Raw genomic sequence first — 23,138 nt, forward strand, 5'->3', positions numbered from 1 at the left:
AGAATTTCAAGTTATGTTTTATTTCAGTTCAGTGTGTGTCCATCTTCCATTTGAGAATGTTTACTATCATCCATACCCTATCTTCCATGACCAGACAAAAGAGAGACAATTTTTTTCTGTCTTTTTATCTTTTGCACCACATACCTGAGCAATGATTTAAAGCACCATAGAGAATGTGTTGTACAAGATGCAAAAGCTCATGATATTTTGGATGATTTCAGGCCATGGATTTTTGGATTTCAGTTTTTGGATGGGGCTTCTTGGTTTAGCAAATACAGACTGGGTTGTCTCTATGATAGCTCTAGAGTTCTAGAGCTTTAGAGTGGCTTGTATAGCACAGATTATTCTTTCCCCTCAGGTTTACATATTCCTCTTCATTGGTATCACTGTTTCTTTCAAGTTACCTTCACCATAACATCATTAGTGCCTGCCTGTCATTGACCCTGTTAGTTTTACTAAACACTTGTCATGTATCTCAATTTTTCTCCCATTCATTATTACCTTCACAAGTTTGTGTTTTTTCATCAATTTGCTTTGTGCTGAATAAAACCTCTGCTCAGTCTTCAACTGCCCAAAGTTAATGGGCAGATGCTCCTTTCCACAGATGGCCTGTTGCAGTTCATCCCAATGTTCACTTGGATTGATATCAAGAGTTGGTGTTGGCCAGTTAATGTCATTTCACCTGAATGTTGCACAATTGCTGGAGCACAATTCTAGTATGACAGGGAATATTACCTTCTTAAATATGTCCATCTCCTCCATGTCTTTGGTGGTTAATCATTTGAAGACAAACCTGATGTGTTGGTTGGTATTTGGTAGCCTTAACACCATTTTCATGCAAAAACGACACTTGCCCACACCAGGGTTTTAAGCTCATTTCAGCAAAGATATCCATCCACATTAAAACGCCAAAAAGGGTAAATCTCTAACTCTAACTCTCCTTGTACTGGCATGCATGGAAAACCCTTGTGCAAGACAGTCACACTGGACACTATTCTTTTACTCAGAGCCTGTTCTCTGATCAAAGGGACAATGGTGGTTTCAACTGAGAATAGTTTGCCTTTACAACAAAATGTAGCAAGACAATATTCTCTGATAAAGGTCTTTGCTAAGAAAAAGCGGTGGTGGTGAATTTATACAAATGTTATTTTTTCTTTGACTTTTTATTGATTTAACTGCTTATATTTTTATAACTTTGCCAAACATAAGCTACTGACTGCATCAGAAATGACATTTTACTAGGAATGACACTTAATTAAGCTTTACTGAACTTTTTACACAAAGAATGTTTATATTGGAACACTCATAAAGTGTATATTTGACATTCCACAACATTAACAATGATTCACAAACAATAAATCACAATTTAAGAAATGTCACTTCTCAGAATTGTATTCTTGCATTTGCATTTAAACAATGTCTAGCCAGGTAGTTACACCTGTATGCAGTGTGCATTGTTACTGTGACCACCTCTATCAAAGCGGGGACAGACAAAAAGTCGAGCAAACTAAGTTAAAAATAGTGTATGTTTATTTGTGGTTCATGAAGGATAAAGGAATTTAATAAGTACATTTCTCACTCTTCTGGCCTCAGTCTCATTGCTATCTTTTTTGAAGTTGCTAGGCTATGTGGTGGATTGGAAGTCTCTGTCATATTACAAAGCTGCACATTTTGCTCAGGGACAGTCTCTTTGTCTCACAGAAACGGTGCAGCACAAAGCAGCCATAAATAACAAAGGGAACGTCCTCCCTATCCGTGGCTCTCCGCAGCGCTCCAAATTGTGCAAATTGTGTCCAAAAGAGCGATCAATCACTAGCACATCACAATCATTGATTAGAGCAGCTTGAAAAACAGATTTAACTTCTCATTGCACAGCACATTATCCTCTTGCACTACTTAGGGTTCGATTCTTTAAAACTTACCATCCTTTAACAGTCCATCTTTGTAGTTGCTGTAGACGCATTGGATATTGCATTTACATTTAATTGTCAATGTGGTCAAATGCATCTCTGTAACTCTGATATATCTGAAATTCGTTATTTCTTAGGTGAATTTATACCTGGACTTGACAATGACAAAGTTCACTGATCCAAGACACATGCTGTCTGGCGCACACATACACACACACACACAAGTGAGGGTCTGTTCATAGCGTTATCTTTGTGGCTGAGCTGAAGTTTTACTCTATTGAAGTTCTTTGACAGGAGGAGGATGAGCAGTGTGTTAAAGAAAGAGCACAAATTAGATTGATAACAAGTCCAATGGAGAGAGAAAAAGACAGACAGACACAGAGCACAGTCACCTTAGGACAGACATGGACAAAACTGATATAATGGACAGATATCAGTGTTGGATTAAATGTTTGGACACACTTTCCTATTCACTTGAATGAAAAAGTGTGTCCAAACTTTTGACTGGTACTGTATTTTCACCATAATGCATTACATTAGTGTATCATTGAAGTCTAACAAACATGTTGGATGCACTTCCTTCCTCATAAAACATTTGAAAAGCCGATATTTTTGAACATTTTGAAACCTCCAGCGTTTACACCTCATGTTTCTAAATGGCAGTCTTCTCCTCCCTTGCCTTTGCTGGCACACTGCTATGTTTCTTGTGTCAACCAGCACCTGCAGGTCAGTTGAATACTGTGAAACTGTTGGCAGGACTGTAACCCATCAACTGTGCATGCATGAGACAAACAAAACATGGACCCACTCATAGAAAAACTGCTCCATAGCACTACTAGAGGTCAAAAACTAAAGAAAGACTTTGGGGAGACATTTACTTGCAGTTTTTTGACATGAAAATATTCAGTTGTGGAAAAGTTCTGTTTGTGTTCCTAAACAGGGTGTGAGCTGGAAAGCAATTCAACACCTGCAAGTTATCAGTCGTCATTTGAAGCTGTGAGACGGTGAAAACCTCATTGCACCTATAAAGATTTAGAGACACATTTGTTTCAGTCCAACCTATTAGTAGAGGTATCAGTCAAATGAAAGAAATAAGCAGCCATGAGAAGTAGTGATAGATTGAGCACATAGAGAAAGATAACTGCAGTAAACAGAATTATAGTTTGATGAGACTAAAATCTGTAGCATATTATTGACCTGTGTTGATGTACTCATAGACACTGATCTCATTGCAGGGCAGCTCAAATATTGATTGTCTGACTGGAAATCCCATTACACACACACAAACTCATTCAGCGTCATTTGAACTGCTCAAGGTACAATGGATTTCCCTGTTCATCAGATAGTAGTGTGCCGCCTCAGTGCCCATCCGCTCTTAGATAAAGGAGCAGTATGGGAGTTTTGAGAGGCCCCTGTTTACCACTTAACGAGTCCTCCTCAAAGGGCATTCAATTGACATTTGTCTTTTCATTTTTGAGACATTTTCTCTTTAGTGGTTAGCAATGCTTGCAAAAGTCATTGGGAATAGGGACGTACTCCCTCGAAATCAGTTTGTCTCAAACAGTGCCAGTGCTTTTTTGACTGTAACTGTGACATTTGTGTGTGGTGTGTGTGTGTGTGTGTTAGTGTGGTAATATCCTAACCCTGCACATAGCCCGGGGCATTTGATGGAGATCCAGGAGTAGCTTAGGGGTTTCACCTAACGTAGTGGTTGCTGTTAAAGGCCAATGGAATCGATAGAAACTAACTTTAAAGGGGGGGAGTGAGTGGAGGAAGAAAATAGTCAAATAAGTTGGACGGAGGTAGGGTAAATATAAGGCAAGAGTACGAGTTAAGCTGAGAGAAAGTTAAACCAAACATAAAGGAGTGATGGTCAAAGAGACCTCAGGACCTTGGAGGCAGTGTAAACAAATAAACACATAATCTCTCTTTTCAGCCTCACTCTTTCACACACACACACACACTCACTGTCAGAAATAACGATCAAATTCTCTATTTCTCTGTTTGCCCTCTAGAGAGGGCCTTTGAACAGAGCAGATTCATCTTGTACACCCTGACCTCCAGCTTCCTTGCTCACTTCCCCATGGAGCTCACACTAGCCACTTCTTCATACACACACACACACACACACACACACACACACACACACACACTGCTCAGCAGATGGGAGCAGCAGAAAGCAAGTGTAAACACATAAAGACATAAACTCCACCACCAAACAGTAACACATCTCATATTTGTGGTTTCTTTGCTACAGTCTATCTATAGGCTGTGTTTTTCCATATATATAGGCCCCAAGACTTAATCTACAGAAGATATTGATCCATGCAGCACAGTTGTCCTCATAGCAGCACCATATCAGACTTTTTTGTGTGCCTCTATTCACATCACATCCTGGCCTTTTTGCTATTTATTTTCTTGCCCAAGTGAGAAAAAGAAAGTCCATGTGAAGTACAACCATGTAGCCTATGGTATTTGATTTCAATCCATTTTTTCACCATTAGGTTTGGTCTTCCTGTTGTGTGCCAATTCATAAGGAAATAGAAAAAAAACAAGAAACATTTTGTTAGGCTACCCTCTAAAAAAAACTAGGAATTACTAGGAACCTGTAGTGACACAGTGTCAAATTTTCATGTATTTCATGTATTTTCATATATTTTGGCCATTAGTTATTGTAGCAGCTAGATGTTATGCAGAGAGCTAGCTAATCAACTTCAAATGATGAGCCGTTTCCGGGTATGCCAGTAGCAAACTAGTATAATAATGGTTTATTATAACTGGGTATTACTGTATATTGTATACTTATATTTTTGACCAATATTTCTGTTAGCTATGGATCAAAGGGAAACACATCTTAAGTCCAATGGGGCTAAAAATAATTGCACCATTTTCCTTCAATTCCTCTTCCAAATATGCAAATTTGGCTAACGTTTTGTTTAAAATCTGTATGGTTATCTGACTTAGCTGTGGGAAAGAGGCACTAAAAAGACTGTACCATTGAAAGATCTCATTGATTTTACTCATTTGGATGGCTGAAGCTTCATATTAGTTTACGGTGACCAGACGTCCCACTTTGTCCAGGATTGTCCCAGTTTCAAGCTGGGTGTCCAGAGTCCCAACAAATATCTGTAAAACACTAAAATGTCCGGTTTTCAACATTCACTACCAAATTGTCCCGAGTTTTACCACAATTAGAATAATAATTATTATATTAAATTTGTTTTCAGCACTTTCAAAGACATTTATCATGTTCTGTCCTACTCATTACTACTAACTACTCAATATAAAAACATATACAATGCACCTCGCGTCTGAATTCAACACTTATCTCTATCTGTGTCAATCAATCAATGTGTTGTTGTCAAGGCAGTTGCTAGCCTATGACGCTTGCGGCTCTTTCTGACAGAACCTGTGTCACAGTCGGCCTTTTAGCTGGCAGCCTGTGCTTGTGCACATTGACAAATACCTTGGTGGATTTTAGGAGGCAAAACATCATTTTTCGTCTGCTGAGGCACTGTCCATGGTGTTGAAAGGTGTGCTCAGTAGGTGTGCTAGGAGCTTAAATAATTGTCCACCATCCTGATGAAAACACCTATGGTGCATGCATATGCGCGAAAATATGGTCACCCTATATTAGCTTCAGCTAAACGTTAAATACATTTTTGCACAGAAGAAGGACTGTGGACTATGTCCCCCATCATTTACATTGCAAGTGTATTATGAAGGGATCTTCTAATGATCAGTATGAATAGGAGGAATGACTATGGCAAGAAAAATCTGTGTTTTCATAGAATGAGCCCTTTATATGACCATAGGGAGCTGGTTCTCATCCACGGAGCCGGCTATGTTGCACTGCCATGTTTCTACAGTAGGCCAAACCAAACACTGGCTCTAGAGAAGGCCTTGCAGGTTTCTCGCAACCACCGTAGGTTTTCTTACACACTTGGAAGGAGAGGGGGAGGAGTATTTAGTTGGTTGTAATCTGCAACCTCACCGATAGATGCCACTAAATCCTATGCACTGGTCCTTTAAGACAGGCTTGAAAAATTATGAACTTGTCCTTTAATGGTGTACCAATAAATCTGTAAGTTGTGACTTGTGCCTTTAAAAACACAAGTGAGTATTTTTTTCCTTTGTTATTGTTGATTTTGCTGTTTATGGGGAGATGAGTTAGCAGAGTTGCTTGATACTTCTATTTGTAGTCTTTAACATGACCCAGCCTTAAAGCCTGAAACCTCATATTGTGATTAGCTTTGGAAACCTCCGGGCTGCTGGTCCAGCTGCTTCTAGACACTGTTGTGTGTTTATTCTTTGGAAAGCTCAGGGCACCCCAGGGTAAATTGCAGTCGGGCAGGGGAATGATTGTGACCTTGTTTTTGGCCAATTCACTGCCTCTATAACATCAAGGCCAGCCTTGCAGAAGTCAGCCACATGTGTCTTCCTGCAAAACTAAAGCTTGTCTTTCAGTTTCTTTATCTTTTCTTCCCTTCTTGTTCAGTGCCATTAAAAGCCATAACGCCACTCTAAAAATGAAATAGTGAATCATCTTATAAATCTGCCAGACACTGGAGTTGTGGTGAGGGGGACAAGTTGACAGTAAATGAATATTGATTTTTTTTCCTCCTGTACTGTGAAGCTGGTTTCTGGCTGAGTGAATTTATTCTTACAGAGTTGTCAGAGGTTAGGCTGTTTAATGGGGTGTTCACAGGGATTCACGGGGAGTTTGAGTGCCGTCTGTTGGTGTGCTTACATGATGGATTGGCTGATGGGTTTTAGTTGTGATGTAGGAGAAAGATGTGTGAATTAAAACAGAAAAAGCAGGAGCTGATGGAGGGGGAGAGACAGGAGCAGTACGTGTTTAAAAAATATGTTTGGCTTGTTTAAGATCACAGATTTTTTATGGTGACGTCTAGGGGCGTAATGGTACATGTATTTGTCCTGAACCATCAGACATTACAGGTCGGTGCATGCAGTCGTATGAAGAATACGCTCTATGACCCAAACAATTACTGTCAAAATACTTTAATAATCCACTTACTCTGACGTGCGGAACAATAATCCTAGAGCGCTAGTTCCACCCAGAACGTTTTGGCAGCGAACATCGAAGCTACTTAGCTGTAGCATGGATGTATGCTAGCCGGCTTACCCAAGGTAGCCTGGTTACCCTGGCTACCTTGTAGTGTTGCTGCCGTCAGAATGACAAAGAGACCTATAATCTGAGTGAACTATTTTATATACAGTTAGACCATAAATCAGCATAAAACAGCTGTCAGCAGGTGTTCTGACTCTTTGCAGGAAACAGAGAGGTTGTTTCCCTTTTTCACTGCAGCAACTAAACTATTTCAGTTTTGACCAATGAGCCATTTTTTTTCAAAATTAAGGACCAAAATATTATTTTCTACCTTTTTTCTGACCCCAAACCTGAGGTACATACTGAACTGTGAATTTTGTTTACATTACACCCCTAGTGATGTCTTTCCTCGGATTAATAGGATTTGAACAGCTGGGGTATTTATAGTGCCGTCAGTTCAAATGTTTTGCGGTGTGTGATTGCTGCTTGTTGCGTCCTGTGTCGTGTGTGTGTTCTGTGTACCTGCCCTTTGTTTCAGTGAGCTGAGACAAATCATTGGTCCTGTTCAATCAGTGGCAGATCAGCAACCTACAAAAAGGCCCTTCCTCCACCTCCTCACCCTCTCTCTCAATCAGCAAACTCTGCAGCAGCAGTCTCCTCCACACCACAATATTTGTTCTTTGTTTTCTTTGTTTGTATATTTAATAAACTGACTTGTTTTTTCTAGTTCAGTTTCTCTTCATTCATGTTACTGACCCGAGCCAGGTCGTAACACTGCTGTTCTCAAATGTGATTATACTCAGCTCTCATGTGTTGAATCATTGCGAAAACAGACTTGAAGATAGCATATGACTCAGAAAATAATTCTGTTAGGCTCAGTTGATGACATTGTGGTTGTAAATTATTAAATATTATCTCAACATTGCACTCCAGATTCTACAAGTTGAACTTTTTGCACTACTGCAGAAACAGTCCTTTTGATTCAGTTGTTTGATTTGAGAGAAAAGCACAGCTGATTTAAAGGGGGGGAAATAATGGCAAAGCGAAACAGTGAGAGTTTGTGTGGGTGTAGAGCAGGTTAATATTATGGAAAAGCTAGTGAATTGTGAAGTGTTAACAAAGGCAGGCGGTGATGGGGTTGAAACAAGGCACAGAAAAAATTTGTTAGACATCCGAAAAGGTTGCAGCAATGCTAGAGCAGGAAATACATGCAGACTGGTCGAACCATGTATGTGTGTGTGTGTGTGTGTGTGTGTGCTCCTTCAAATCTGCATTTTACTTCAGTTAAATCACCTCAACATTTTTTTTTCTGGAGTCCCACTGAAAGCAGTCACTGCAGCAGAAAGCAACAGTCCACTTCTTTTGTCTCAAATACATGTTTTATATTAGTGTTTACTCCTCCTGCAATCTATAGAGTATCCATGTTAAATGCAAATAATCCACATAGTAATGACAGTGTAACAAATTCCAGGCCTCTAATTGTCCATGCTTCTGTCAACCAGGCCATCGTTAATAGTCTTTGAATCTAATGTAATTTGCAGTCAGTCTGCACATACTAATCTAGTCTGTTCTGTGCCTACAAGGCCTGTTATGCAACCCCACAGTTATAATTATCATTTGCTGCAGAGATGTTGACAGACTTGAAGGTATGTGGATGTGAGTCATCATAAGTAGCCACATGTGGACCAACCAACAGGTTGCATATTAGTCTTTTACTGAAAATCTTGATACTAGCCAGTCATGTTGAGCTGATATGATGTGATTTAAATCCATAACTTTAATAACTGATCAATATTACCGAGAGAAACCTTTAACCTGATGCAATTCTAATACAAGATTTTAATCTAATCCAATGAAGATGAATAAAAATATTTTACTGTCATTCCAGGAGTCAGCGGAGAGTTACAGTGACTGGAATAAGCTATATAATGTTTAAGAGAAATGCGGTCCAGAACAATGGTTATTGATCTATAATCATTTTATCATACATATTAGCAAAATACTACTTCAGTTCAGAATATTCAATAAATGGTAAAATTGAAACGATTAAACAAAAACAAAATATTTCTGTTACTTCACCTGTAGACATACATCACATGGAACTAACATTTATTAAAACAAAACTTGATGTGACAGTTTTTAAATACTGTATAAATATACTTTTTGGGACAATGTATTCCTTTATTAGATAGTAGGAGTGAATGTACATTATGTAGTAATTGTGTATGTATGTTTCATGTTTTCCTGACATATGACCTATTATATTTACTTTAGTTCTGCTAAATATAAAGGTTATATGGGCTTTTATTTTATAAGAGATTGTGAGTAAAACGTTTTGGAAAGCATGACTTTTAATTTTAAAAGATATACAAAAAATAAAATACCTAAAATAAACTAGAACACATTACCTAACTTTCAAGTAGAAAGAAGAATAAAGTAGTCTCCTCTGATCTTCAGACACATTTTTATTAATTATTATTACATTTAAGAAAATGAGCAGATTGTATGTAATGAGTGATGAGTCATGTGCAGTTACTTTGTTTTTCAGCTGCCGAAACACCTGCTCAGGTTACATTCATCTCCCAAGGATGTACTAACACTCGTTGACTCGCCGATGTTGCTAGATATTTCTCTTCAACAGTACACAGGATAAGAGAAGGGTGATGCTGCTCAGAAAGTTTTTAAGTCCATCAGACTCCCTGAAACATATATGATCAATTATGCGTAATAAAAATAACAGTCATTAGCTTGGATCCTAATACATAAGTATCAGCTGAACTCTACACTTATTACAACTTATCACATTTCAGCGCACATTTTTGGCAAATGATGCTCAAGGCCAACTCCATCAAACACCACCTCTCTCTGGGGCCCTGCCTTAATTGGATGAAGGATCTTAATCATTTAATTTGTAATGCTAGTGCCTGTGCTGATGAACCTCCACCGCTGTCTGTCTTTTTTTTCCAGTTCTGCTACTGGGCATTTTCCTCTACACTCGCTGGAGAAGCTACAAAGGACTGAAGGAGGGTGTTTACCACGTGTCGGCCCACCATGACGGCTGGGAGGACATCCGAGAGAACGTCCTCAACTACGACGAGGAGGGAGGCGGGGAGGAGGACCAGGTACATACGTGATACATAATTTTTCTGACTGTTAGCACTTTTATTTTGGAAATATTTAGCAGTGAATGCAAGGTTGAAGCTTTATAGCGCATCTGTCAATTCAATTTGGGATAAAATCCTCCGCTATGTGTGTGTGTGTGTGTGTGTGTGTGTGTGTGTGTGTGTGTGTGTGTGTGTGCGTGCGTGCACTAGCGTTTTAATTAGGCCCACGCAAAATCCTTATCTCCTCTCTCCAACAGCCACTGTAACCCACAAGCACTCAACAGTACTTAAGAGATTGCATAATATCACGGCTTTGATCGAAACAAACACATGTGGCCTCTATGTTGCTAACACACACACACACACACACACACACGGAAGACAAAGACTTACATACACAGATTGTTGTTACAACTTGTCAGTACCCAAAAACACTTTAGGTCTTATCCTCTGTACTGTAGATCACCTGCAGCCACACACACACACACACACACACACACACACACACCCCTATAGCAGAGTAGATGCTGCTGTTAATTCTCAAGAGTCTTGTTTGAAAGCTCTCTGGAGGAATAAAAACAGCACTTTCCATTCATCACATAATCAGTTTTACAGAGCAACCCACACCTCCTCCGTGTGTGTCATTTCTTCCTCCTCCTCCTCCTCCTCCTACATCCCTCCTTCTTTTCATCTCTGCTGCCGTGGTTACAGTTTTGGTGGAATCAGTGCTGAAATGATCAGTTGTTACAGTATATGTGAAAGAAACCTCAATGCACTTCTGCATATGAGAGATGGATAGAAAGAGAGACACCCCTTCATTTCCTCTCTGGTTCACCTCCGCTTATAGTTTTTTTATTTTCTTGGTCACACACACACACATACACACACAGATACTCAAAATTATGATGACTACCCTGAGACAGTAAATGGAGATAGATTGGAAACTTAAATAGGTGGAACATTCACAGTAAACGTAATGGGGAGACCTGATTGTTTTTCTGCTCTCTTTTCATTTTTCTGCTCGCTCTTGGTCACATTTCATTTTTTTTCTGCCTCATCTCTCTCCCTGAAATATTCAGTCTTTCACTCTGGCGCGCTCCTCTGTTTTCTCTCCTTGGTCCTCGCTTATAGTTTCTATGCTAACTGTGTAACTTTTCCTGTGTGTTATTCTGTGTGTGTGTGTCCAGAATGCCTACGACATGGCAGAGCTGCAGAAGTCTCTCCAGCCGAGCCCGGCCCAGTCGGTCCAGTACTGCCGCTCCAGAGCCCTGCACCACCCTCCGCCTCCCCACCACCACCACCACCATCACCTCCTCCACCAGGCGCCCCCTGTCCCGCCCTCCACCCAGCCGCTGGACTCCCTCAGCCGGACGGCCAGCTCCACCACCCTGCCCCCGTCAGCGGCCTCCTCCTCCTCCACCGCCACCACCACCACCAGCCTCCGTAGGGACGTCCCCCCCACCAGACTCCCCGCCCAGGGCCAGGCCCGGCCCTCGCAGCTGGCGCGCCGCTCCCTCTCCTTCTCCAGCCAGGATCTCGCCCGCTACCTGTGCGAGATCATCCGCGACGCCGACCAGCATCCAGACACGGGGCCTTTCGATTCCCTGCAGGTCTTCTCCACCGAGGGAGGCGGCTCGCCTGCTGGCTCCCTCAGTTCCTTCAGCTCGGCGGGGCTAGATGCAGGGAGCAGTGGGGATGGGGGAGGGGAGAGCAGGAGGGAGGAGACACTCGGGGAGTGGGGGCCTCGCTTTGAGAAGCTGCGGGCGCTGTACGAGCGAGCCGAGGCCAGCGACCTCTGAACTAGAACGCACACAGACCAAACCCCCTCTGATAGGACCCTGCTATAGGGCCGCCCCGAAACAATCAATTGACAGACGCTTAGCAGCGACCGAGGCGGGAAACCAGCGAGACAGCAACTGATAGAGATATTCGCCCTGTGCGCGTTCTCACCACACCCCTCACTCGCTGACAATTGACACGGAAGGTGTTGTATTTACTGGATGATGAACCTCGTCAATCAACATGGTGGCCTCACAGACAGATGAAAGTGTCCCTGTGAAAAGAGCCTGTCGCTCTGCGCTCCCTCTACCTTGGATGACAATTTTGCAAGAGCAGACGTTATCAAACCTGCCAGTCAGGTTAAAGGCTTCGGAACGTCACTCTCTACTCGGGCTACTCATCATGATGGAGCTTAGCTTCGCTGTCTGAAAAATCTGTTCCAGTCACAGCCACTGAAACCTTGAATTAGTTCTGTTTTCTAACAGTCATTGTGAGCTGCTCTGGATAAGTGTCAGCTGAAGGCCCTAAAATGTGAAATGAAAATGTTTTGGCCAGGTTTTGTTTAGTTTTTTATACCTGAGCAAATCTAAGCCACATAAAATGTATTTTTACCCCCTTTGCTGGTGAATGAGTGTGTAAATATTCACAGGACTAACATATATTCAAGAAAAGACTGTGAAGATGAGTGGGATCATACTGAGTAGCCCATAAAGTGCAGAGTGGAATTTCAGTATATAGTGGACACATTGTGGTCTCGCTGCCTGGCTGTACACAGCTTCTGTCAATGTTTGTATGAGAAAAAAAGTGCTTTGACCATCACTGGGTTGCAGGGTGAGATTTTTTTTTTCTTTTGTTCTGGTAATGTGTCCTTCACTGGGTTGAGTAATTCTGTATTGGTTGGATGTTTCAACTTTCAACGCTCTGTGGGTTGTACGACATCAAGCTACTTACTACTGCGCCCTCGTCTCCATTTGATTTCCTGTTCTCATTCGTGCTCCTCGCCGCTCGTTCCTCCCCACCAGAGGGAGGGTGCACAAAAATTCAAATGGCTTTGTAACAAAGAAACGGGAGCGGACGTGTGGACTGCGGGAGGGAGGAAATACTTGCTCTGTTGCTCTGTTCCACGTGCGCTCTTCCTTAGGCATACCAAATGTGGCGGCGAGAAGAGACTACTTTAACAGACGTTTGCTCAGTTGAATACAAACTATGTCAAACAGCTTTCCAAGGTGACTACTCAATAAATACAAACGGGAGGGGGAGGGTGGAATGAAGGAGATTAATAATGAGTAGTATAGTTCTGAGCTGTGATACATGTGCCACAGGCAGCTCCCACACATATTTATCTATTGTCCCTTGCTAAATTATTGCATACTCCTGGCTGAAACAGTCATAATTGTGATTGTAGGAAAATGGACTGACAGAAAATTGCAGGAAAATAATAACTGCAGTTATTATCCAAGCTGTGAATTGTCAGCACAGTCCTCCTTCCTCTAGTTTGGCTTTCTTGTCACATCAGGTTGATGGTTCTTTCTCCTCTCAAAAAAAGAAAAAAAAAAAAAAGATAAAGGTCTTCCTGCTGTTGTGGAACCAATGAGAACAATTTATCTAATAAGACAAAAAAGGCAAAGAACACTAATAAAGCAGCCAAGGGCAAAGAGGAGCACCGAGTCAAGAAGATGATTACAGGGTAGAGGGTTGAATCAGAGAGCACATGAGGAAGGGAGAAGAACCATCTTAACAAGTGCCTGGCTCCATCGTGAAATGTGCCACCAGTGCACCATGGAGCTCAGTAGCTCCGTAGGGAGCTGTAGAGAGTGGAGGGATGCTGGGAGCAATGGTTTTCTGCAGAAACAGTTTGTTGCACAGCAAATGGCACAAATACAAAAGTCACCTTCTCCTCTTCTCACCTTGCAATCCTCCAAAACAAGCCAGCCTGGCTTCTACTGGCATTTCAGGCGCTGTATTCCTCTCATCACACTCGCTGGCAGAGCCGAGCCTGTCGGCACAGAGCAGTTAAAGGGTAGGAGTGTGTGAAAACACGTCAGGCCACTAATCCTAATAGGAGCTGATGGCTTGCTGTCGTGCTGGGAAAAAAAAAAAAAAAAACAAAGGATTGCGGGCACTTTTAAAAACAAAGTCGGCAGAGGAGTCAATTCCCAGATTTCAGCTTTCCAGAGATGTGCCATTTTCTGAGAAGCTGAGGCAACAATGCAGCTTTTAAAAATGAGAGATTTGGTCAGGTAAGGGTGCAGTTCGCTATGTGATGATACCTGAAAGTAAGACACACAGGCTTTTTTTTATATATATATATACAGAGAAAACAGGGATTTCCTAGAGAGGGATGCTTGTTTCTTATTCCTCTGTAGAGCGGGGCCGAGTCTGAGCCACATAGAGCGGTGGAGGATGAAGACGCTTCATGCTTCAACTCTCTCTCTCTGCATCCATCAGGAGCAGCGACTCACTTCCCACCACCATTCATTTGTACCATACAACGGCTTCTTAAATGTTGTGTTCTGGGTGCAGACATGTTGTGAACAAAGTTAATGTTTTTACCTCATTTGTAAATACAGAAATAGATTAATTACTATTATTGTTTTTGTCAAGAAAAGCACCATAGGTCAAAAATGTGCAGCTTCTGAGAAAAAAAAAAAAATCAAACTGAACATATCTTTTTTAATCATCATGATGGTGATGAGCTTTTGACAGTTATGTAAGTGTTTTGTATTTGCTTTGATCTTTTTTTTTTCTCAATAAATTCATTTATTTGCACCAGTGACTGTGCTGAATCATGACTGCATTGAAACTGAAGAATTAAAAGAAATGGAACAGAAGGTTATGGCTTTACATAATGACAAACAAGGGAACAACGTTGTTGGAAAAAAAAAACTTTTATTGATCACACTGCCACTGTACATGGATGTGTCAAAATGCTAATACCTAACACTTGCAATGGAAAACAGATATGTCACACATCCCCATGTGCTTGGCATGAGAATAAGTTTAACTGCGGAGTAAATATTTATGGGTTTATATGATTTCTGATATGAAAAAGGTTCAAACTCAGCCATTCAACATGAGGTCAGTGGATCCTTAGAAAAAAAGAAATAGCAGAGCAAAATAGATAACCAAAGGCACTCATACATAATACAACTTTCTTCTTTCAAATGAAAACAGAAGTGAATGTTTCTGCTCTCGCCAGTGTTCCTTGTTGGTCACATCAGCTGTACGTGTAACCGTGCTCGTGCAGAAAATGATGAGGTTCAGGGTTACAAGCTGTTCATTCGTGATCATGTAGCTTTTAAGGTGCATCTTCCCTGTATTCAGGAGCGGCCTTCATCCTGTTAGCCAATCAAACTGTACCAGAAACCTCCTTTGTGGACCTTATGTGGCCAGTTCATTTTTCATTTATTCCATTGCCAGTTTTTGTTTATCTGGTTAATAGTAAATACAAGTAAGATGTAGTAGTCCTGATGGGTTCACACAGCCTGCTACACATTTCTAATAAGTTGGGAACACATGTCTGCATATTTGAGGAGGTCATGTGACCTGACACGACCACACCCACCACAGATATCAGATTAAAAAGATGATCTTCAGCACAAAGTCATGTTCGGCATTAAGTAGCTTACAGCTTTGTGCGGCTGTAGCTCCTTCTGTGATGAAAACTTATGCTTATCAGTATGATGATGCAGATTATTTCGTTATTACATTGGTTGCATTCTCCAAAAACCTTTTCTAATGCCTTTCATACCTATTTTAACAGAAACACAAGCAGCTGATGTGATGTGGGAGAACTGATCTAATTAGCACCGCTGTGTAGATACAGTAGCACTTAATGTTTGTCAGACTGCTGTACAATAAAGTCTCTGTCAGTCCTTCAGGATGTATGTTATATTATAAAACTGGTCAGATATTTACTCAAATTTAGGTGCCAGATGTTCAACAACAGCAAATGTACACAACAAAAGACAAAATTAGAGTTGGAGCACTTCCTTGCATAAGGTCAATAAAGAAGCCTGTCAATCACATCTGAAGAACTAGTGTATGTATATAGTGTTCCTCATCAAACATCTTATTTAGACCCTTCTGAAAATTTCATATTCATAAATAGTGTCAATGTATGTACATGGCAGTGGCTCAGTGGGAAGCGTGCACGTAGATGCCTCCAGAGAATTAGCATGTGTCAGTCTAGAAGACTGACACATGCAACATGACTGCAGTTCATGAACAATGGCTGAAATGATGTAATGTGAAAGAGGTCGCTCATAGTGACAGATTCACAAAGACTTCTCAGCTCTGCAGTTCCACTCAGCTCATTTTAGGATCTTTCAGCTCATTGTTTTGGTTTTATGGCATGCAACTTTACTGTTTTGGTTCAATTTCACCACTCATCCAGCCGCAGCAGACAGCTGTTATCAGTGAAGGAGCTCTAATAAACCCACTGTACACTACCTGCCTAACACCAAACAACAGACAGTTAGCTACTAGCTGGTGAACATAGTGGGGCATTTAGCAGCTAAAGAGCCAGTATTTCCATCAGGAGTCAGCATAACATTTATCAGGTGGACAGAAAACAACTCCAAACAAATGCTGATGCTGCTCTGTGTCTGCTGGATGTGTAAATAGGCAACACTTCATGGGCAAAAGTATGGGTCAACTGCCATTACTGTGTACTTCTGGTCTGGTGCTGTTTTTCATGGTTTGGGCAAGGCCTTTTAGTTCCAGTTAAAGGAAATCTCAATGCTGCAGTGTACAATGATATTTTTTAAACAATTAGAGTCCAAACTTTGCCGTTTCAAGCCAGGGCCATAAAGACATGTTTTTAACCCCAGGTTCTAAAAGCTTGTGGAAAGCCTTTGCAGAAGAATGGAGGCTGTTACAACAACATGTTAATGCACATGGTTTGTTCAACAATCACATACAGGTGTAATGGAGCATGATGGTTTACTCTTGACTAGGGTTGGGTACTGAACTCTGTACTTTTAAGGGTACTGACCAAATTACGTTGGTGCTACCAAGTACCTATTCACATTGGATCAATTGTTGCCAAATTTCCTTGAGAGTGGGTTGTGTTGTTATAAGATTCCTTATGAGCCTTTCAAAAAATCCCTCCTAGTTTACTAACACACGTGCCTGAAATTTCTCTCCCGTGTTCCTGTTTGCACTTTCAGATATCAGCCTTATTTTACTGTTTCCTTATCGCTTTCAGCTGTATTGGAGCCGTATTAAGTTACCGCTGATGAAAACATTTCCTACTGCTTCATATTAAAAGCTTTCCACCGACTAATTAACAGAAGGCTTTTATTGTGAAGAAATCACTGAGTTAGCAGTGCTATTCTTCAATAAAACCAAGTTGACACAACAAGATCTGATATATTTGGAGCTCTTTGTTCAGCGGATCAGTTAGAAATGCTGCAGAGAGGAACAGTACAAGCAGAAACAGCCACAGTGATGATTGATGTTTGATGAAGAGCTGCAGATGACAGGCCCTTAGTGAATTTTTCGGCAAACGGCACATCTCCGACAGGAATACAGGTGTGAGTGGGCCTTTAGTCTTGCTGTAAGTCTGGTGAGAGGCAATGAAAATCCATCTGTATCTCCAAAACAATTCATTTCCCAAGCAAAAACATGAACTCGAGTGGCCGCATTTGTTTCAACAGCATCGAATAGTTCTTTAAAAACGAGCCTAAATGCAGCGTTGAGCTGACATCTACATACACGCCCGAGTTAATGGCTTCCTCCATCTCCTTTTCATTAAGATCACCACAGTCAGACAGCGTACCCCCGAATGAACAACTAATCCCAATATGTATGGAAATTAACAATGCTGAAAAAATATTACATTAGTATACACTTATTAGGCAAACATAATGGAATCACTTCGCTCTCCAATAAAGCAATCAGACATCTTCTAAATTAAACATCCAATGTGCAGAGAACAAGCAGTGCTGTTCCACAGTGATCCGATTGGTATGCATTACAATGAGGATGCGCAGTTAACAAACAACATGTTTTCAAAAAGCAGCACAACTGAGTGTTCATGCGTCTGCGAGTGTGTGGATTATCAAAGACAGAGGTCCTTATTAACAAGTGTACAAATATAGGCAGACCCAGTTGATGGGGAGGGAGGGAAAATTGTGTGTGTGTGTGTGTGTGTGTGGTACCCACATAACGGCTCATTGTAGCAGGCAGCTCTGACTGGCTCTGACTGGCTAACCCATAATTACTGACACAGCTCCAGCCTTTCAATCAGCTCCTCTCCTCTGCTTCCCCTTTTGGTTAGGAAGAAGAAAAAGAAAATGAGGAAGGGGTACAGGTCGTTGTGAATCTGTGTTTTGATGCGCTCTCATCTCTGCTTCTGTTTAAACATGAGCCCCTTCTGTCCTCCCCGCTCCTCCTCCTCCTCCTCCTCCTCCTCCTCCTCCTCCCCCTCCCCACTTTCTTTTCTAACCATAAAGCCTCAGTTTGATATGCAAGTGTTGGCTCCCTCTCTCCCCCTCTCACTCTCTAGCAAACTATTTTGGATTGCGGCGAGGAATCAGCGTCGTTGTCAGCCTGCTGCAGTTTCCTCACCGCTTACATTATTCATGTGTATGTGTGTGTGTGTGTGTGTGTGTGTGTGAGAGAGAAAGTGAAAAGGTTGCGGGTGCTGCTGATGAGAATCACAGTGCCAACAGAAAGAAAAACATGACAGCAATCACAACAACAACACTGTCACAAATATCACTTGGTACCAGCTGTGACCTCAGTTTTACAGCAAAAACACATTTAAGCACCAGTGGAACCTGCTTCCACCAGGGTGGGAATCGAAACTAATAAAATTATTTCGATTCTCTTTTCAGGGGAGTAATTGATAACATCTATCACTGTGGAGCCAAGAAAAAAAAAGAAGTGTCAACTGATCTGAGCTCCAGGCTGGTCAAACTTATTCAATGTGCCCCCCCCCCCCCACACAGATATCAACCTGAAACTTCTCTCCTGTCTTCATAAAATCTACAAATATATCTCAAGTACTCTCAGCACACTACCACATGGTCAAGTTTTTGACACTTTGCACTTTAGTTAAGTAATGTGCTTATTTAAAAGTCACAAATCAGAAAAAAAACAAGTGAGGAATAAGCATCAAAGTTTATTCTTGACAATGGAAAACAATCCTGACTCAAGGTCCACTTACTTGCTTTATCCAGACCATATCAAATGGTCTTCATCAGTGCATGGGGTTTGCTGATCTGTTTTATCTATAGGACTTTTAGAAGACTGTGCGATACAGTTGAAAACCCTGGAAAAAAGCTAGTAAGAGGACCTTGAGTTAACAAACTACTATTTCCAAGAATGAACTTTGACACTCAACTTTTAAGCCAACACAAGAAGTGTTGCTATGGATGAAATCATAACATCTACTGAGCTCACATGACAACAGATCAATTTTTAATGACTAGTGAGTAAACTCCACTCATTGGTGAAGAACACATGATACAGAAAGCTGCAGAAAAAGCTGATAAGTGGAACTTATGGGTGAGAGGTGAGATTGTTATTGTCAAAGTGAGGAATAGTTCTAAATTTGGATCTCAGCCAATTAGATCTGTGTCATATTGGGAAAAACAGAACAGAAAAGTCAGAAATTTTAAAAAAAAATGACTTTAAATTAGAAAAAAGTTTCAGTTGTAATCAACATTTAAAATAGAGCACTTGTTGCTGGCACCAGTTGCTGGCAGTGTGCATTTGTTTTCATCTAACTTGTACCTTTTATAACTGAAATAAGTCAGAGCTGCTATGGCAACTTGCACTTTCCAAAAATGTATTATGTTCATAAAAACAAAATCTGAATTAGTGTTGTGTTCCAGTAGCCAGAGCCTCATTTCCCAAAAGCATCTTAAGACTAAGATGATCATAAAATCCATCTTACAAACAGTCTTTAGCTTAAGAGGTGTTTCCCAAAAGCATCGTAACTGAAGACTCTCTTAGAAATGATCGTAGATTAAAGAGTGATGTGTTTATTGTTTCGGTTCATTTTTTTATTTTACTGTATAATGAACACTGATGTTCTTTGTTAAGTGACGTTTGATATAAAATGAGTGATGGTGTGTAAATTAATCATCATCATCATCATCATCCACGTCTCCCTCTTCTTTCCTCATATATTCATCTCTTCTGGCTGACATGCCGCTGCCCTGAGGAGTATTTTCTGTATCTTCTCTTTTCTATTTATATTAGGGTGTCTCACACCTATATACAGCAAGTCTAATACAGAAATAACGACAGAATGATGTGCACATTCATGAAACTTATAGGAACAGCCACTGCTACATTTTACCTTAATAAATACTGCTTCGGTAAACATGTGTAGTAATTTAAGAACATTTGTAGAAACACTTTGTAGAAACGCTCTCAACTTCTAAGATCGATCGTTATTGGGAAACGAGGCCCAGCTCTATTTTGGATCCAATTCCAAAAAAATCGCCAGAAGCTCGACAAATCTTTAATTTACTACTCTTATTTTCACTGGCAAAGAATAATGTACAAAACATGTAGGTATGTAATATATATATATATATATGTATATCTAGAAAAGCTTCTTTTTATTACAATGTATAGAGTATTTGAATGTCAATCTTAGAGTTGTAGTTTTTTAAATATGAAGTTATTTATGACTTTTCTTGCTTTTGTTGATGCTGGATCCAGCTTTGATGGATGCTATTGAACTCTATTTCTAGGTGTTTCTATGTAGCAATGACTGGTACTTTGTTCATTTCATGCTGCTGTGCAGAAATGACACACACTACTTCAAATGAAACTAAATTATTAGTGGTTGCTCGTGGTATTCCAGGCCCTGCTTAGAGTTCAAATGATTGTTTCTGTGTCTGTTCATCTGCACCATTGTGGGCTGGGAGGAGGGCGGCTGGAGACAGAACACCCCGAAGCAGGACTCCTATAGGTGCTTCCACACTCCACAAACTAAAACAATGTAGCCCCAAGCTGGAACCAGCCCACTGCTCTAACACCACAGTTCACACAACCATGTGTTGAAAAAATAATGGGCATGATCACAGCTGGGCACAGTGCAGAGAGGAGACAGAGGAACAGTGAGGACTCAGTGCTTTTATCTCTTCTTCTCCTCCATCTCTCTTCCCTCTGGCCTCTGACGGGGTTTCTCTTGCAGCTCTGCTCCTGCTACGGAGTCGCGCTGGGCTCTGACGAGCTCTTGGCGCTCTTCTTGCGTTTCTTCTTGACCCGGTACACGTGGAAGGTTTTATTCTGGAACGTTATGGTGAACAGGGTGGTGTAAGCCGCCGTCTCCGTCTTGATGGCCTCGCAAAATCGAGGGTGGGAGGCGGGAACGAGGTCTGGCTCATTCTCTCCTGATCCGTCCATGATCTGATGGTACAGAAAAATGAACCACGTCATTATCAACAGCGTCAAGAATGACAGAAGGCTCACACCGATCTCTTAAAGGTTCCCTGTGTTCATCAATACATCACCGACATATTTATTTATGTGAAGATATCATTGCTGTAAATAAACACCATCAGAAGAGTGATTGACAGCCTCTCACAGGCAATCATTTCACTTTTTGGTGCTGCCAGCTGGATCTCTGCAGGACTGTTTCATAGCATTAGGAATGATGGAGCCAAAGTGGTTCTGAGTTTTCATAAAAGTCAATTGATTATTGATAGATGTATTGACAAAAGTATTTAAACACAAAATGTGAAGATATAAAGAGAGCTTCACACAGAGTTGATGGACTGAAGTTTTTGGAAAAACAGGTTCTAAATTGAAAAAGTAAAAGATGGGATGAAGAGACAAATGCAAGAAAACGGTTCTTTATCCAGGGTTCCAGACTAACGGTGTCCTGTCGTCCTGGGGGATGGTAGACACCTCCGGGACAAAAGGGATTTTATATATAATTTTTTATTTATTCAATTATTTTTAAACTACTGCTTATGAACTGACAAACTGAACCGAGCGCTGAGTTCAACGGTTCAACGTCTTCTCATGCTGTTACTATAGTTACTATCACTGGCTGGCTACTAACCCTTTCTGGCAGGACCTCGCAAATATGTTGCGCTGGTTCAACAAAACACAGCGAGCGCTTCCCTGCTGTGTGTGAGTACATTAGCTGAAGCAATATATTATTATGGTCTTTTTTGTTATAATCGAAGCCTTAAAGACTGATCAAACAGCTTGTATGTGGACAGTAGTGATGCATGGATTGCAGTTATATCCCCAGACACCGGGGTTAATCTGCTGATCGGGCGGGTCGGGTCATAAAAAAATAACATTCTGATTAATAGTGGATGGGTCGTAAGTTGTGAAATAATACATTATTAATGAGGAAAACATTAATTACATTCTCTAAAATGTGAACATAGCAGAGAGCAGAGCTGCGGTCCGGACAGCTTCATTTTTCGTCAGGCATGAATTACTGACTCACAACTGAACAAACTAACAGCGGGGAATACTGAGAAATATACACACTAATAACAATTATTTCCACAATTATACAAGAGAGATTTCTGGAGAAATTGGTGCACTCAGCATGCTACAATCTTTCCAAACCGCATGGGTTATTAGGAGCAGAAACGGGACAGCAGCAGGCAGCATATATAGGACATAAATATGAAACTGTATCGCAAAGGCGCAGTTCACCATGGAAACATTTACAATTACTGAAAGCGGCACCTCTAATCTTTAAAGTATATCGTTAAAGAAAACACTCATACATCAACAGGGGTGGGTTTAGTGATTGAGGGCCCCAGGCAAACTCTGTCTAGCTTTATAAAGTCAAGAAACAACATTTTGATATTGGGACAGTTTACGTTAATTTCGAGATGGTTAAAATTGTTTTTTGGGACGGTTCAGCGTTCAGGAAAGTTAGTCTGGAGCCCCGTTTATCATTCATTCATTTAGAGAACATGAACCATGTTCCAACAACTGTCAAGTCAATCTCACCACAAGGTCGATTTGTAGCTCCTCAGCAGATGGAGTGTGCTCCATAAAATAGAGATTGTGGTCTATTTTTCTAAGGTCAAGAACATACTTTCAATCTTAATGTTCCAACTAATTATAAATACAGTGCTTTAAAGTACTGAATGTATTTTCCTTATGAACTTTGACACACACAATTTGAAAAGAAACCATGGTAACACTTGAGAAGGTTAACATATTATCGATCTTCACAGAACGTGTGGTAGTGGCAACGTTGTAGCAGTGTCACGCCAGCTATTGTGGCACTGTGGAGCCGCACGGAGACATTGTGTAAATGAGGGTAATTGG

General features: G+C 40.9%; 2 protein-coding genes across 5 annotated transcripts in view; one reads left to right on the forward strand and one right to left on the reverse strand.

The window, feature by feature from the left end:
• LOC137187452 (neural-cadherin-like) overlaps nucleotides 1–13,464 on the forward strand; it is a 265,262-nt gene extending 251,798 nt beyond the window's left edge. Inside the window, exons 35-36 of the mRNA XM_067596339.1 lie at nucleotides 9,949–10,103; nucleotides 11,273–13,464. Of these exons, the coding sequence (XP_067452440.1) occupies nucleotides 9,949–10,103; nucleotides 11,273–11,884 (767 nt within the window). The 3' untranslated portion in view covers nucleotides 11,885–13,464. The remainder of the gene's footprint in view (nucleotides 1–9,948; nucleotides 10,104–11,272) is intronic.
• A 1,269-nt stretch (nucleotides 13,465–14,733) lies between these two features.
• The window catches only part of dpy19l3 (dpy-19 like C-mannosyltransferase 3), a 64,765-nt gene continuing 56,360 nt past the window's right edge, over nucleotides 14,734–23,138 (reverse strand). For all 4 annotated transcript variants that reach the window (XM_067596387.1, XM_067596378.1, XM_067596372.1 and 1 more), the window contains one exon: nucleotides 14,734–21,239. In XM_067596387.1, coding sequence (XP_067452488.1) covers nucleotides 21,036–21,239 — 204 coding nt within the window. In that variant the 3' untranslated portion in view covers nucleotides 14,734–21,035. The remainder of the gene's footprint in view (nucleotides 21,240–23,138) is intronic.

The sequence above is a fragment of the Thunnus thynnus genome, chromosome 1 (genome assembly GCF_963924715.1).
Source record: "Thunnus thynnus chromosome 1, fThuThy2.1, whole genome shotgun sequence".
Classification (NCBI taxonomy): Eukaryota; Metazoa; Chordata; class Actinopteri; order Scombriformes; family Scombridae; genus Thunnus; species Thunnus thynnus.